Source organism: Choloepus didactylus, chromosome 5 (assembly GCF_015220235.1).
Source record: "Choloepus didactylus isolate mChoDid1 chromosome 5, mChoDid1.pri, whole genome shotgun sequence".
Taxonomy (NCBI): Eukaryota; Metazoa; Chordata; class Mammalia; order Pilosa; family Megalonychidae; genus Choloepus; species Choloepus didactylus.
In genome coordinates this window covers 141584262-141600083 of record NC_051311.1, presented here as the reverse complement: position 1 = coordinate 141600083, position 15822 = coordinate 141584262, and the positions used below count along the sequence as shown (strand labels likewise).

At 40.8% G+C, this 15822-nt stretch overlaps 1 protein-coding gene across 2 annotated transcripts in view; it reads left to right on the top strand.

Moving 5' to 3' along the window:
• PDE1C (phosphodiesterase 1C) overlaps positions 1-15822 on the top strand; it is a 567042-nt gene that overhangs the window by 539590 nt on the left and 11630 nt on the right. The window contains exons 18-19 of one of the 2 annotated variants that reach the window (XM_037837022.1): positions 4146-4214; positions 12626-13602. In XM_037837022.1, the coding sequence (XP_037692950.1) occupies positions 4146-4214; positions 12626-12639 (83 nt within the window). In that variant the 3' untranslated portion in view covers positions 12640-13602. Of the gene's footprint in view, positions 1-4145; positions 4215-12625; positions 13603-15822 lie in introns of those variants that run through there. The other variant, XM_037837021.1, reaches the window with a different exon arrangement.

The following is a 15822-nucleotide window of genomic DNA, read 5'->3' as shown; positions in this document are numbered from 1 at the left end:
CACTATATTGCATTTCCTACGTGTACTCTTTTTTGCTTATCACAATAAGGCCCTGAAATTGATGGGTGTTTTTAAAATTGTATAGGTGAGAAAAATGAAGCTTAGCAATGGCAGCACTGATGTAGTTGCTTATTTGCTTTTATTTATAAAATTTTGTGAGTTCTAAAATGACAAATTTATTTTTTTAAGAATTTTTTTTTTAAGGAATAAAACTGGAGGCAGAAAGTAGAGCTAATATACATAGAACAAATCAGGGGAAATGCTAGTATGCAGAATTGCAGGCTAAATAGGCCTCCTCAGTTCCTAGTATTAAGTAATAAATTGAATCTGAGCTTCCTGGAAACCTAAATAAAAAAAGGAAAAAAAAAAAAAAACATTTAACAAGATTCACATCATCCATGAGGAGAATGTGTATCAGTTGTTCAGAAAAAAGAATGCTTCCACCCTGAGAGCTGAAAGAAAATTCTTCTTCGGGTGTTCACAACCAGGGTGGGGATTCTTGCTCATGGCTGCAGATCAGAATTAACCTGGATCTTGGATCTCGAGAAGTACCCATGCCCAGCCCCCACCCCACCAAGTAATCAGCATCTCTGGGGAAGGGGCCCCGGCACCAGCATATTTTTAAAACGTCCCAGATGATTCCATTATGTAGTCAGGATTGAAAACCTCAAGAGTGAATGCTGAGTCATGTGTGAGCAGCGTCCCCTAGTAGATTTCTAGGATACATCCAAGAATGAATTTTCTGTGAGGGTTTGCCCCTGGGCTTCTTTCTGCCCTCAAGGCATGGTACAGTTCAGGTTGTCACATGCCAGAGATCACACAGGCTCTTCTGACTCTGTGTCTGATGTTTTCCCTGGGAAAGGGGGCAAAAAAGGGGTAAAGGGTTTTAGAAAATGAAGCGTCAATAAAGTGAGTATTATTCTTACAAATGGAATGTTGAGTCAAGTGACAGGTAATTTGGTGGCTGGGGAATGGAAAATGATTTCAGGAATACAGCCTGAGTTAACGGGGAGCCAGCGGGAGGGTGACCCAGCAGCCCATCCACCCCCAGTGTCCTGCTGGTGCCGAGCAAACGGCTGGAGCCGAGCAAAGGGCTGGAGCAGTCACAAACAGGTTTATTTGATGCATCCCGCCCACTACCTTTTTATGACCCATGATTATGAGAGGCAAGGAGAGTTTCACCCCCCTTTTAAATATATATACTGGGCATTTCATCAAACCTAGAGGAAATAGCCTTTCTAGAAGGCTTGACGTTCTGCCTTTTCACTGATCCAAGGTTCAATCCTATCTTAGTGTCTGCAAAGAAAATACTAAGGGAATGAAAAACTGCCCCAAGGAAAAGACACCGAGCTGCAGGCTTTTTGGAAGACCATAGTAGGTAGTTAAAAACAATAACAAAATTGTGCCAAGCATTCATATGGAATAACCCTTGGGCAATAGGGAATGTTTCTACAGGTAATAACTTTGAAAGCTTGTAATTGTTGAGTGTCTTTCAGTTTTTCAAGATCTCACATGTGCAACATAAAATTTGATCTCTCAGCTTCACAAGGATTTCCCAGAAAGCAGAGTGCCACATTTTCTATTAATTAGACAAGAGAAGGGAAATTTCTATCACACACTGTTTCTCAACCCTACCTGAGGATCAAAGTCATCTTAGGGCACCTCTGGAAATGCTAACTCACTAGGGTTTCCTGGGGCCTGGGAATATCGTTTTATTTTTCCCTTTTGTTAAAATAACTCTTCTAGGTTTTTCTTATCCTTAGGCAAATTTGGGAAGGCTGTACTTTCTAGATAATGGGTTGGTCAAGAAGCAGCAAGCATCATGGAAAGAAGCTTCCCTAGGCTTGAACTCTGAAGGATCCAGCACTCAGTAACTTTGGGCAAATTATTTGAACTCCCTCTGTCTCTGAATCCTCATCTGTAAAATTGGAATAATTTTGTCATAAGAATGGTGTCTTGCTAATAGGGGGTGTGGGATATAGTAACTGCTTGTTGTGTGATAGTGACAATGACTAACAACCGAGTGGTCAAATTGTGAATCATGGCTCAGAAGAAAGCACCTCAACCCTGCCTCTAATAGTAATTCTCAACCAGAGGACATGTGGCTCAAAACTCTGGAGACATTTCTGATTATTATGACTGAGGGGAGATGCCACTGTCATCTGGTGGGTAGAGACCAGGAATACTGCTAAACATCTGACAGTGCACAGGACAGGCCATGGAAAAGAAGCATGTGGCCCAAATGTCAATAGCACCCCTTGTGAGGAACCCTGTCCTGCAGGGGAGGTGGGCCAAGTGAAGGAGTAAATAGACGCAACCAATGGCATCCCCACAGTGGTGGTAGATCCAGTGGGACAGAGGTCGTTCCGTGCAGCAGTGTCCCTGATCAGGGCCAATGTTGCATCCTCTTCTTTGTGTAAGATCCAGTGTGAATGGCACCTCCTGGAGTTGTGCAATGAGACTTCTGAGGTCCTGACCCACAGGATCACTTGGGCAAATCCTTTCACCTCAGGGTGCCTAAGAAATCTCGTTAGACTGATGATCACCAAACTCATCTGGAACTGGTTAGAATGCAGACTTCTGGCCCTGTCCCCTGGAGAGTCTACTTCAGGAAGTCCAGGAAAAGACCCTGGAATACACATTTATAATCACCTTGGGGATTCTGAAGCATAGTTATGGCAGGTCCGGGTTCTCCAGGTTCCCTGCCAGCTCTGACACTCGGGGCACCTGTGAGACCTGGAAAATGGAGACGTAAAGTTGGCCAAACAGAGCTTCTCTCACCTCCACAGAGTCACAGTTTTCTCGGATCTAATGTGTTTGGATTAATTTTGTGTTTTCTATTTTTACTGCTACTACTGCAACTGCTACTAATGATGTAGAATGCCAGCGCTGACACCCTGTTCATTGAGACTAAAATGAAGCAGGCTCCAACACCATCCCAGATGTCCTTCTCACATCTCATCAGCTTTTCTGCTCAGCAGCAGCTCCAGCCCCTGCCTCGTCTCACGTCAGTCAGTGTAGGGCCATCTTGTCATCCTTACCCATGCCTGTGTTGATTCAGACAGGGGTTGCCTCAATGAACACAATTTCCACGCATACCAGGCCTCTGTGTGTAAGTTTGGGGAGATTGAGATTTGTAACAGAAATGATGGCATTGAACCGTGAATATCCTCCTTTTAAGAATTCCCTCTCCATTTCTGCCAGCTCTGCCTCCAAGTATTTGCCATGTTCCTGGACTCTGCCTTCCAAGCCTCTTTCTCCCCACTCTTCCCCCCAGACAGTGAAAAAAGAAGGAGAAAAAATATTTAAGAAATGTATCCTCTTTTACTATGCAGAACAGTTCAGCCCTTTGTTCTGCTCTCTCCTTGGTTTTCCACCCTGATATCTGCCCTTTCGTTCCCCCACAGCCCATCAAATTGTTTTCTATGAACAAAGACAATCCCCTTTCTAGTAGGAATTTTGTTGCCAGCTGCTGGGAACCTCACAGTCCCCACTTCCCTAGTCTGTGTTTAGCCTCCCACCCTCCCCACGCACTCAAACACACCTTGGGTCCTTTAATCCTCAGGAAAACACTTTGACAAAATTGTTATTTCTCTCATTTTGCAGATGAAGGCCTGAGTCTTGGAGAGATTAGATTAATTGCTTGGGGCCCTACAAAGCTGGGACAAAACCTCTGATTCCTCAATTCTAAGTCCAGATCGTTTCCTCCCACATCAGTATTTCTCCACCCTGGATGCACATTAGAATCATCCAGGGAACTTTAAACATACTGATGGCAGGACTCCACCCTAGTACAGTGAAATGAGAATCCTCAGGGGTGGCACCCAGGAAACTGCATATTTAAAAAAGCTTTCCTGTGATCCTAAGGGGTAGCCCTGCTCAGTGGTGCATTGGCAGCCAGTGTGCCAACCTGCCAACGAGGGGAACTGAGCACATCACGTGCACATCAGTGACGGCTGCTCTCCTGCCTTCTCTGACCCACGGGGATATGCACTGCTACCATCTGCAACCTCCCCAACCTTCTTCCAAACTTGTTTGCAGATCCAAACTCTGGATTGTTTGCTGTTGTCCCAGATGAACATTTACCTGTCTGACAAGCCTTCCCACAGTCCTACCTTTCCTCATCCTCTTTTCCCTCTTTACAGGCACAAAGCGGCGTTCCCACGGCTCACCAGCTCCAAGCACCAGCTCCACAAGTCGCCTTACCTTGCCAGGTGGGTAAATGGCTGTGTTCCTTCATCCTAGTGACCACAGATGAGGGAAGGGACTGCTTTCTCTGGAGTTGAGCTTAACACTTGATAAACTGAGAATCTGGCCCCTAGTTTATCCAGGCCATTCCATGTTATCCCAGAGCTGTGTCTCTGTCTTCCAATATCTGAGGTTCCTCAAGGAGGTGACACAATATATCTACATAGTTGGTTTGCATTCACTCACGTTCACCCATGGAAAGAACAGAATCTTGCTCTTCCTTCATCACTTACCTAGATGTTCATCTGAACCTGTTACGGAAGTATATTTTGGGGAGGCAGATAGTGCAGGAGAAGAAGCGTGAGCTGTTGGCAATAGACAGACATAGGTTCAAACTGCAGCTTTACTGTGTCCAAATTATGCAAGCTCACATACATCCAGCTTTTGGGAACTTTCTTTTATCATCTGGGTGATAATAAGGATTAGAAATAATGCTTGTAAATGTAGCTTTGTACTTATACATAGTGGGTGCTCATAGCTAATCTCTATCACTGAGAAATAGGGATGTGACAAATGATTTGTATTGGATCCCATCTATATTTATTAGAAAATTTTAAGCATTCATGATGCTTGCATGTAATTACTTTTTGTAATATAAAGGGCACCTGTGGGTCATTCGTACTTCATGCATATGCCTGCATTTTCTGCTATAATTTAATTTTGTCAAGTAGAACTTTGAAAAATACAACTGTTTATATGGAAGAAAAGTTTACAAAAGGTAAACATGGGCATGGTAGAAATATTGAAAAAAATGATAAAAATTATAAGAAAGAAAAATATCACCAATAATTCTGCCTACTCAGAGCTGCCCAAGATCATCTCTTCTTCCAGTCTTTATTAAATATTTTTTTTTCTAGATTGGAATTATACATTAGATGGAGTTTTGTTTCTTGCCTCTTAGAAAAGTTTACCATTACATTGTGAGATTTCCCTCATGTTATTAAATATTTTAAAAAATATTCCAGTGATTGGGTAACATTTCATATGATTTTACCACAATCTATTTATAGATTCATTGATAATTTGGCATTTATGTAGTTTGTATTTTTGTTATTATAAATAACCTTAAATTCTTGTACATAAATCTTTGAGTCTCTTAACTATGGATTTAGGATAGACTCCTATAGGTAGGATTATTGGCTTAAAGAATATGTACATATGTAAGGTTCTTGCATGTTATGATGAAAGTGATTTCCATAAAGGAGGATTAATTTATACTTTTCAGCAGTGAATTATGAGTTTGCCCATTGCACCCTTCTCTTGCTAACACTGAACATTGTTTTTGAACTTTTTGCCAATTTGATAAGGAAAAATGATATCCTTATACATTTGCATTTATTTCATTTATCTTTAAAAATCCTTTTTCTAATATTAATTCATCTTTTACATTCCTTCTTTTGGGCATTACCACATTTCATCCATTCTTGGAGGCATGTTGCTTTGCATTTTAATCCCTTTGAAATCGGGTTGTGTTTTGTAATCAAAGGTGTATTATAGTTTAATCAGCAGCACTTTTGTTCTTGGTTGTTCGTAAAATAATAGTGCACTTTACATTTGGTGGCATCTTAGATTAGATGAAATATGGTTTCTATGTATTCCTGCTTTTCCAACCTCAATTCCTGCAGCTCCCCGTCCCAGCCCAACCAGTCTCCCCTGAGCAGCCCTGGACCTTGCCTGCCTCTGTGCCTGCCTGGAATGCCCTCATCCTTTCCTTCCCCTGGCTGATTTCTCTTTGCAGTTCTCTCTTAATTTTATGGGCAGAATTAATACTGTATTGTAGCTATTGGTTTATAAGCCTCCTTTATCTGTTGATTGGTGGCATTTTAAAGGATAGAGACTAATTCCTTTCTACCAGGATGACAAGCACAATATCAGGTGCTCATTAATGTTGAAGGCTGAATGTGTGGCCAACTGAGCAAGCACAGCCCAATTTAATTTACAGTTATGCAGAACGCAACTGTCCTCAAGCAGAGGCCCATTTTAAGGTTACGGTTTGCTTCAGCTATTACTAGCTTGCATTTTAGCATTCAGTAGACCTTGCTCCACCGTCTCCGGAAACCCCTTTCATCTTGACCCTGCCTGTGGTTGTTTTAAGACTACAGGGCAGTAGGAAGAAAACAGCTTTAAGCCAAGCAACGCCAGTGTACAGTGCTTGGTGAGGTCAGAACATTCCTGGGAAAGGGGCACCAGGCCACCAAGGTCATCTGGTCATCGTCAAGAACATGGTGAGGTGACCTGGTTCCAGCCTGCTGTGCTGGGGGCCAAAAGCTGGTGCTCTGTCCAGGGCCTCTGAGTTGGAGTCACTGTCACCTTTGCCTTTGACCATAGTTTGGCCGTCTACACTGTTCCCACACTTTGTGTCTTTGGCTCTGAGTTTTGAACATCTCCAAAGCCTGTAGGAGTGTAGTGGGTAATTTCCAAAACATTGGGCATAATTAACCATGCTTTGTCTGGCAGACACCCTCTGCCTCACTCATTACAGTGGTCGGCTCACCGCCCCTTCCTACCCCAGGAACACCACGTGTCACCTCCCTCTGACTCAGATACTCTGCCACCCTCCCCGTGCCTGGCTGCTTCTGCTCACCTTTCAGGTCAACACCTCAGAGGAGCCTTTCTTTGGTATCACAGCTACACGAGAGACAGTTCTTCTTAATCACCAATTAATAACATCTTTTTTAAAAAACCTTGCATGACACAGTCACTGAATGGGCCTGTTTGGGGATTTCAAGGTTTCTGTGTTCTTTTCTTCCCCACCTTCTACATGGCTAAATCTAGTGTAATCAAATCAATCAGCTGCAGGCTAATCCAATTCACTCATTAAGAGATGAAGCATCTGTTGAGAATTCTGTTCAAAATGGCCTAAGTTCATTCATTCTGTGACACACATCCCTCTGCTCTAATCACACACAAGGATGGGTAATATAAACAAATTTAAAGAAAAAAAAGGGGGGGAGCAGTTCCAAAGACAAACAGCTCTGGGGACCAGAACATAAAGAGAAGTAAGCAATGTGCAGACCAGTGCTGCAGGATGGAAGCCAGGCAGAGCTGGATGCAGCATGAGAGCAGGCAATATGAGCAAGGAGTTTGCCTCCTGCAGAGCAACAGGGACTAAGAGCTCCATGGGACAGTGGGAAGCAGAGCCAGGGTCAGTGGCTGACTGTAGGGCATGTAGTGGGGAGACTCAAAAAACTGCTGCTGACCTGTTGCCTGGAGCTACAGCTTAATAACTGGAAGCTGTCAACCTAGAGATGTAGGAGGACGTTGATTCAGCTTTTATAGCAAACCAAGCTAGCTTTGGAATTGGATCTACAATATCCCCAATATGAATGTGGGCAATGGTTGTAAAATGCCACTGTAAGTCCTGGCTCTGGAAATAGAAACTAATGGGCCAAGTAGAAGTTACCATAAAACTCTAGACAGGCAAGGGGGTGGCAGATAAAGAAAGAGAGATAGGGAGGGAGGAAGGAAGAAGAGCATAAAGCCAAAAAACGAGCTGAAATTCAATGAAGAAATCTAATGCTAATTGGGTGAGCCCATGAAATAACATCAGATAGTATCATATTTAATTTTGGTTAAATATGGCCAAAAACCCCAGTTGCATAACAAACCACCCCAAAACGCCTTGGTTTAAACAGTCATTTATTCTCACTGATCTGGGGGTTGACTGGAGGTTGGCTGGTCTAGGCTGACGTAGGCTGTGCTTGGCTGGCCTCACTCACTCTGGGGGTCAGCTGATGCAGGCTAACCTTGGGCAGGACTACTTGGCCCTGGCCCATGTGTCTCTCCTCCTCCTCCTGGGACCCGTGGGTGAGTCCAGCCAGGCACACCCCTCTTATGGATATGAGGAACTGGTACACTGTCATACCCACCCATGCAATGGACAAAGCAAGCAGCATGGCCAAACACAAAGTCAAGAAGAGGGGAAGTCTGCCCTGCTACGGTGAGGGAGCACTGCAGAGTTACACAGCAGGCACTTGGATGAGGGAGGGGGAAAGAACTGGTGCCAGTAACAACTGCTGCAGAAATCAGCAACTGGGACATGGATTTCTTCTGGATGAAGTTAACTTTATATGCAGGCTATCAAACCCTTTAAAATACTATGTTTAGAATATTCAGAGTGCCAAATGGGGGAAGAGTAGTCCTTGAAAGAACAATAAAGTAAAATCATACAGAAACAAAACAAGAAGAGAGATGTGCAAAAGAAGAAATTCAAAATGAGAAATTTAAGAAAGCAAACAAGCATATAGTCATTAAAATGTTTGAAAAGGCAGAAAAACTCTTTTGATGGGATAAACTCAAGGTTGGAAACATAGCTGAAAGAAAATTAATATTGGAAAATAGTCCTGAGGACTTTACCCCAAACACAGATTAGAGAGGGAACGAGATCAAAAGTGAAAAAACATAAAGCATAACAACTCTTAGAAGAAAACATGAGTAAATCTTCATGACATTGGAATAGGCACTGATTTCTCAAATAAAATACTTAAAGCATAAACAACCAAAGAAAAAATAAAGTGACTACATCAAAATTAAAAACCTTAGTGCTTCAAAGGACACTGCCATGGAAGAGGAAAGACAAAACACAGAATGGGAAAAGATATTTGCAAAGTACATATCGATAAGGGTCTAGTATCCAGAATATATAAAGAATTCCTACAACTCAACATTAAAAGGACAAATAACCCAATTAAAAGGTGGGAAACAGATTTGAATAGACATTTCTCCAAAGAAGATACACAAATGTCACATGACAAGATGATCAACCTCATTAGTAATTACGAAAACGCAAATGAAACCACAATGAGATACCACTTTATATCCACTAGGATGGCTGGAATAAAATAAGGTGAGCAATAGCAAGTTTCAGCAGGATGTGGAGAAATTGAAAGCCTCATACATTGCTGGTGGGAATGTAAAATGCTGCAGCCACTGTGGAAAGCAATTTGGCAGTACCTCAAAAAGTTAAACACAGTGTTACCATGTGACCCAGCAATTCCACTCCCAGGTTATTCCAGTTTGCTAAAGCTGCTGTTATGCAAAATACCAGAAATGGATTGGCTCTTATAAAGGGGATTTATTAGGTTACAGATTTATTGTTCTAAGGCCATAAAAGTGTCCAACTAAGGCATCAACAATAGGATAACTTCACTGAAGGAAGGCCGATGGCGTCCGGAACACCTTTGTCAGCTGGGAAGTCATGTGGCTAGTGTCTGCTGGTCCTATACTCCCGGGTTCCAGTTTCAAAATGGCTTTCCCCAAAATGTCTCTGGGCTTCTGTCTCTCTTAACTTCTCTTTCTCAGCTCCTGTTGCATACTTGCTTGTTTTCCCAGGGCGTTTCTCTCTAGGCATCTGGGGGTCCTCTCAGCTTCTTCAGGGCAAACTCTAGGCTTCATCTATTAGCTTAGCATCTCCATATGTCTTTCTGTCTGCATCTCTGAGCATCTGGGTCTGTGTTGACTCCTGAGCTCTCTTAAGGACTCCAGGAAACTAATCAAGACCAACCTGCATGGGCAAGGTCCACATCTCCATGGAAATAATCTAATCCAAAGTTCTCACACACAGTTGGGTGGGTCGCATCTCCATGGAAACAACCTACTCAAAAGGTCCTACCCACAATAAGTCTGCATCCACAAGATTGGATTAAAAGAACATAGCCTTTACTGGGGTACATAACAGTTTCATACTGGCACACAGGTTTATAGCCAAGTGAATTGAAAACATAGTCACACAAAAACTTGTCTACAAGTATTCATAGCATCATTACTTCATAATAGCCCCAAAGTGTAAACAACCCAAATGTTCATCAGCTTATGAATGTTTGAACAACATGTGGTACAGCCATACAATGAAATATTATTTGGTGTGAAAAGGAATGAAGAACTGTTACATGATGCAACATGGGTATACCTTGAAGACATTATGATAAATGAAAGAAGCCAGACAAAAAAGTCCACATGTTGTATGGTACAATTTATACGATATGTCCAGAAAAGTCAAATCCATAGAGAAAGAAAGCAGATTAGTGGCTGCCAGGGGCTGAGGAGAGAGGAGAATGGGGAGTGACTTCTCATGACTATGGGGTTTCTTTTGGGGGTAATGAAGATGTTCTGGAATTATAAAGTGGTGATGGTTGTGTGACCTTGTGAAAATGCTAAAACACACTGAGTTGTATAAGAGTGAATTTTATGGTATGTGAATGACATCTCAATAAAAAAATGAAAGAGCATAGAGGATGGATTAAATGGCTCTAAGATACATCTTTCATTAATTCTAGTAGGTAATGGAAGAAATGGTGGATAAGCAATATGTCAAGAGATAATAGCTGATAATTTCCCAGAATTGAAGAAAAACTCAAATTATTAGAAGGAAAATGCACCCTAATTGCCATACCTAATTGAAAATAAATGCATATCCAAAAACACTGTTGTGAACCCAGAACCCATGAATCTCGAAGACAGTTGTATAAAAATGTAGCTTATGAGGGGTGACAATGGGATTGGGAAAGCCATAAGGACCACACTCCACTTTGTCTAGTTTATGGATGGATGAGTAGAAAAATAGGGGAAGGAAACAAACAGACAAAGGTACCCAGTGTTCTTTTTTACTTCAATTGCTCTTTTTCACTCTAATGATTATTCTTGTTATTTTTGTGTGTGTGCTAATGAAGGTGTCAGGGATTGATTTGGGTGATGAATGTACCACTATGTAATGGTACTGTAAACAATCGAAAGTACGATTTGTTTTGTATGACTGCGTGGTATGTGAATATATCTCAATAAAATGAAGATTAAAAAAAAAAAACAAAACAAAACAAACAAACAAAAAAAACACTGTTGTGAAATTGCTCAAAATTACAACAAAGGTGAGAAAGTCTTAAATGTTATGAGAAGCTGGTTATGTTCAGGGAAACTGCAAGCAGATTGCCTATAATAAAATAAAAATTGACTGACAGCAAAATTCTCATTGGCAACAGTAGATGCCTGAAGACACTGAAGATTATATTCCAATGAAGAATATATTCCAAGTGCTGAGAGAAAATAAGGCAACCTATGATAGCTAAAATAGCTTAATTTTTAGTCGTGAATGAAAGGAAAATAAAAACATTTTTTAGTAAAAAATACAGTTACATAATTGACTGCTCACAGACATTCACTAAAAGTAGTAAGAGATTTACTTGAACAAGAAGAAAATGAACCCAAAAGGGAGGTGTGAGAAGAATTAATGGTGAACACACAAAAACATAAAATATGTTGGTAAATGTGATTAAATATTGACTATAAAATAATGTCCAATTTTTTGTTGAAACAGTTTTAAACATGCAGACATATGTATTGTTATAGATGCATACAAATGCAATAATTGCGTGCATATATGCACAGAAATAATAAGCACCAAATTCTGGATGATGATTTTCTTGGGGAGAAAGGAAAGTATCATAAAGGGATATACTTGGTACTTCAGCTCTACTTATGATACTTAATTTCTTTAAAACTCTTTTCTGAACAAATATGCAAAATGGTAAGATTTGATTAAACCATATGGAGTAGTACAAGGATATTTGTTACATTATTATTTATACTTTTCTGTATACTTAAAATACTTTCTATTTAATAACATTTAAGTGAAAACTCTGTGGCTCTTTTCCAAGACAGTTTTGTTTCGTTTCAGCCATGTAGACTTGATTTCACTTATCTTTCAAAAAAATGTAATGCTTTCTGAAACGGGTGTTGGGATATGAGGATTCAGGTATGAAGAAAGTTTTGCAAGTAACTTGTCTCAATCCAGAAGCTACCAGAGACCACTTCATTAAAGAACGGCTCGTGTGTTTTCCAAGATTATCTAAGGGGACATCCTGGAGCCTCAGCACCAGAAAACTGCTCTGGGGACATCCCCTTGATTCCTTGCATGTACAAAGCAAAGTGACTCTTCTTTGATAAAGTAAAAGCACCCACAGCCATTTTGTTTCTAGTGCCCACTTTACCTAATGCCCCATGGGATCTGTAAACCCAGTCAAGCTCCACGGGTGGGTTAAATGATGGAGACCTGGGGAAATGTTGGCTCTCGCAAGAGGACTACCGCTGGCAGTCATGACTACTAACAATGGAGACTAGTCAGTGACTCTCTTCTGAGCAGTTTTCCCAGGGCACCTCGGTCACATCACTTTCCTGGAGGGATCCTTAGATGGAGAGGTACGGAACCATAGTTGTTAGCGGATACAGATAGCTGATTGTGCCTTCTGTGTGCTTCTGCTAGGCTGCACGGTAGCATTGACAGTCGATGTGGCTCTGCTTATAAACTCCGCCGCCTGCTGTAGAGAGCGTTGTGCGTTTCCATGCCAGCTGGCTCACAATGACATTGTTGTGTATCCTGTTTCAGGGGACTACGGATAAAGCATCTACCCAGAGGATTCCTCAGAAGAGACTTGGCCAGCTCTGAGGTCTGAAGACATTTTAGAAAACTTTTATTTTTTTTTTACCAAAACATTAAGAATATTGTAAGTTTTTGAGAAATTAACTTCCCAAAAATGATGATTTCTGAGCTCCCTAATTCAGGTTTCAAACAAATACTTCAATATATACTGCACACCCAGATATCAAGGACTATGCTAGATCTTTAACATATACTATCTCATTTAATCCTCACAACAAGCCTCCAATGAAGGTACTGTTATCTCTGTTTCACAGCTTGGAAAACTAAGGCACAAACAGATTAAATAGCTTGCCCAAAGCTAGCAGTTGGCAGGTGAGAGAGCCAGATCTAAAGTCCCAGCTTGACTCCCAAACCTGTAGGTAAAGAACAACGTCAAATAGTCCACACTGTAACTTCCTTTCTTTCACACTTGTGCTCTGCCTGGGGATTAGATCAATTGCCTGCCCATCAATTCCAAGCAGATAGGTGGAGTGTGGTGGGAATCCTGAACTATCTTTTAAGTGAGGACTCAAATGAGTGGTCTCTCTGCAACTGCCTTTTACCTTGAGTTCAGTTTGAGGGATGGCATTTGTCGTTCTTACTGTGGACTGGATTGAAGCTCATTTGTTATGCATTGATTAAGCACTTCAGAGCTTTTTTGCCCTGCAGAAATTTATCTTTACAGGCCTCTTCTGACTTAGCTCATTATTAGTGTGAATAAAGGACATAGAACTATTGATTTAGCCTTACAATTCTCATCTTTACACATACAACATACACGTGGAAAAATGCACATGTTGATGAGAAAAATCAAGCAAAGGGCTTGGTTTGCATAATACCCAAAATTGTTTTGTCCTTTGAAAAAGCAAGCATCACGTACTTTGTGCTTGCCAGGGCAAATAAAATGCAAACAAATAATTATATTTAAGATTATTGTCTCCTTGAGGGAGGGCTTCCTTATTCTTTTTTTTTTTTTAAAAAAAAAAAAATATATATATATATATATATCTTCAGTGTTAAATCACAAGGTTGTGGGCATTTGGTAAGTAACTGTCTTTTGAGTAAGAGCTATTTTTCAGCTTTGCTTAATTGCTCCTCCCCTTTTACCTATTTGTCCGAGGGAGGTGGCTTGAAAACTATCCCTCAGTGCCTCCTCCCTACCAAAGCGAGACCTGTAGAAATGAGCTGAGTTTGTAGCATTCATGTGAAACAAAGGTGCTCAGGCCTCAAACTTGAAACTTGAACAGAAAAGAACTTGCTGACATTCTGGAACAAATACAAGCAGCAAATCTAGGTATCAGGGCATTACTGAAACAAAGGAGATATCCTAGGTTCTCCAGATTGCAATCAATATTGCCAGCTGGTGTGTATTCTGAGTGGTTCATTGAGTCTTTAGTAAATAGGAAAAAATAGGAATGTTACCTCTTATGAAGGTTACTAAGTTTACTCGTTCATTAAATATTTCACAGCACCAACTGTTATCAGTTCTGCAGTTAAGTTCTGGGAATGTAAATATGCATAACACCCTGTACCTGTCCTCATAAGGTTTATAACCAGGATTGAATTATCTATGGGGTAAAGCACAAAGAAGTAACTAAGAGATCAGGGAACTAGTGGTTCAGGGAAGACTTCCAATGAAGGCACCTCCAAGAGTTAATACGACTCAGCATGAGAAATTCAAAGAGTCTTCAGACTCAAAAGTGACCTTGTCATTTTCCTAATTACATCGTGATTAAAATTCAGGGACTGAAATCCCTTCCATCCTGTTTGTTGTCTAAACCATACTTCCCATCTGGGATTCTGAGCATTCCTTTACACTCATGGTTAGGCATTGCTCCAAGTGATTAAATGAACCTCCATGCTTTTAAATTGCAAAAACATTTTAGAATGCAAGCTAGATGATTTTGATTTGTGTAAAATGGCAGTCAGCTTCAGTAAAGTGGTTCCCTCAGGTAGCTGATTGGGAAAAAAAACATAAATATATATATACACACACACACAAATACGTATATATATTTCCACAAATGCACATTTTGTATGATTGGTCTCTTGTGAATCAAAGCAGTTTATTCTCTCCCAAATATTCACAAATAAATTTATAAGTCAATCTCTTCATTGTGTTTGAGGTTTTTCATTAGTAAATACCAATTCATTGTGGAGAATTATGTGACTTTTTTTTTTCACTACAGTAAGCATATCTAGGAGGGAGGGCAGCATTAAAAGGCACCAGTAGTGACCTTTTATATTTCTGAGCCACATAATAATAGTTGCCATATTCCAAGTACCTACACCATATTGGGCACTGTGCAAGGTACCATACATATATTCTCTCATTTATGTTACCTTTAAAAACATCACAACAATCTGGCAAGGTAGTTTCTATTTTTCCTATTTTCAAGATGAAAAACAAAACAAAACAAAAAACACTTGAACCCAGAACAGATTATCTTCTTAGGATCCCCCAGCTGGTAATTAACTTACCCCAGATCATTCCACCCTGAGCCCAAGCTACTCTCATAATATCACACCACCTCTCCCAAAAATTGGCTTCCGTGGGATCATTTCCTGTCAAGGTCTTAGCACAGGTCAAGGATTGGTGAGTCCCAGCCAGGGGAACAGGGAGCAAGGTGGCCTTGTGTGATGACCACACCTGGTCAGCTGCCCCAAGCCTCCAGATCTAAGGATAAGCCGACTTGTTCTCAAAACGAGCTCAGCACCCAAGTCAGTGCCTCTTAACCCTGGCTACACATTAGAATCATGAGGCATTAGAGTATTTATTGATGCTTGGGCTGTGCTCCAAAATAAGTAATCCAGAGACTCTTGGGGGCTGGGACCTGGACATCTGTATATTTTAAAGCTCCCTAGGTAATTTAATATGCATCCAAGCTTGAGAACCATAGATAGAAACAAACAGCTTCAGGTTGGACAAAAGCAAGAAAGATGGGTTCATGTGTTCCCTATGTACATATGTTCCTCTGGGGACCTGGAAGTGCTGTTAGGATTCCTCCTATATTGGACTGGCATTAGGTTGGTTCTCTGAGTGGTCTCTTAAACTATGGGACCACTGGCTTATTTAGCACTCTCATTTTCTTGAAGTAAAGTCCTTGGAGAGCCAGAGTCTTTAAAAATGTAGATGATGGATTTAATTGTTCTATTTTTTAATA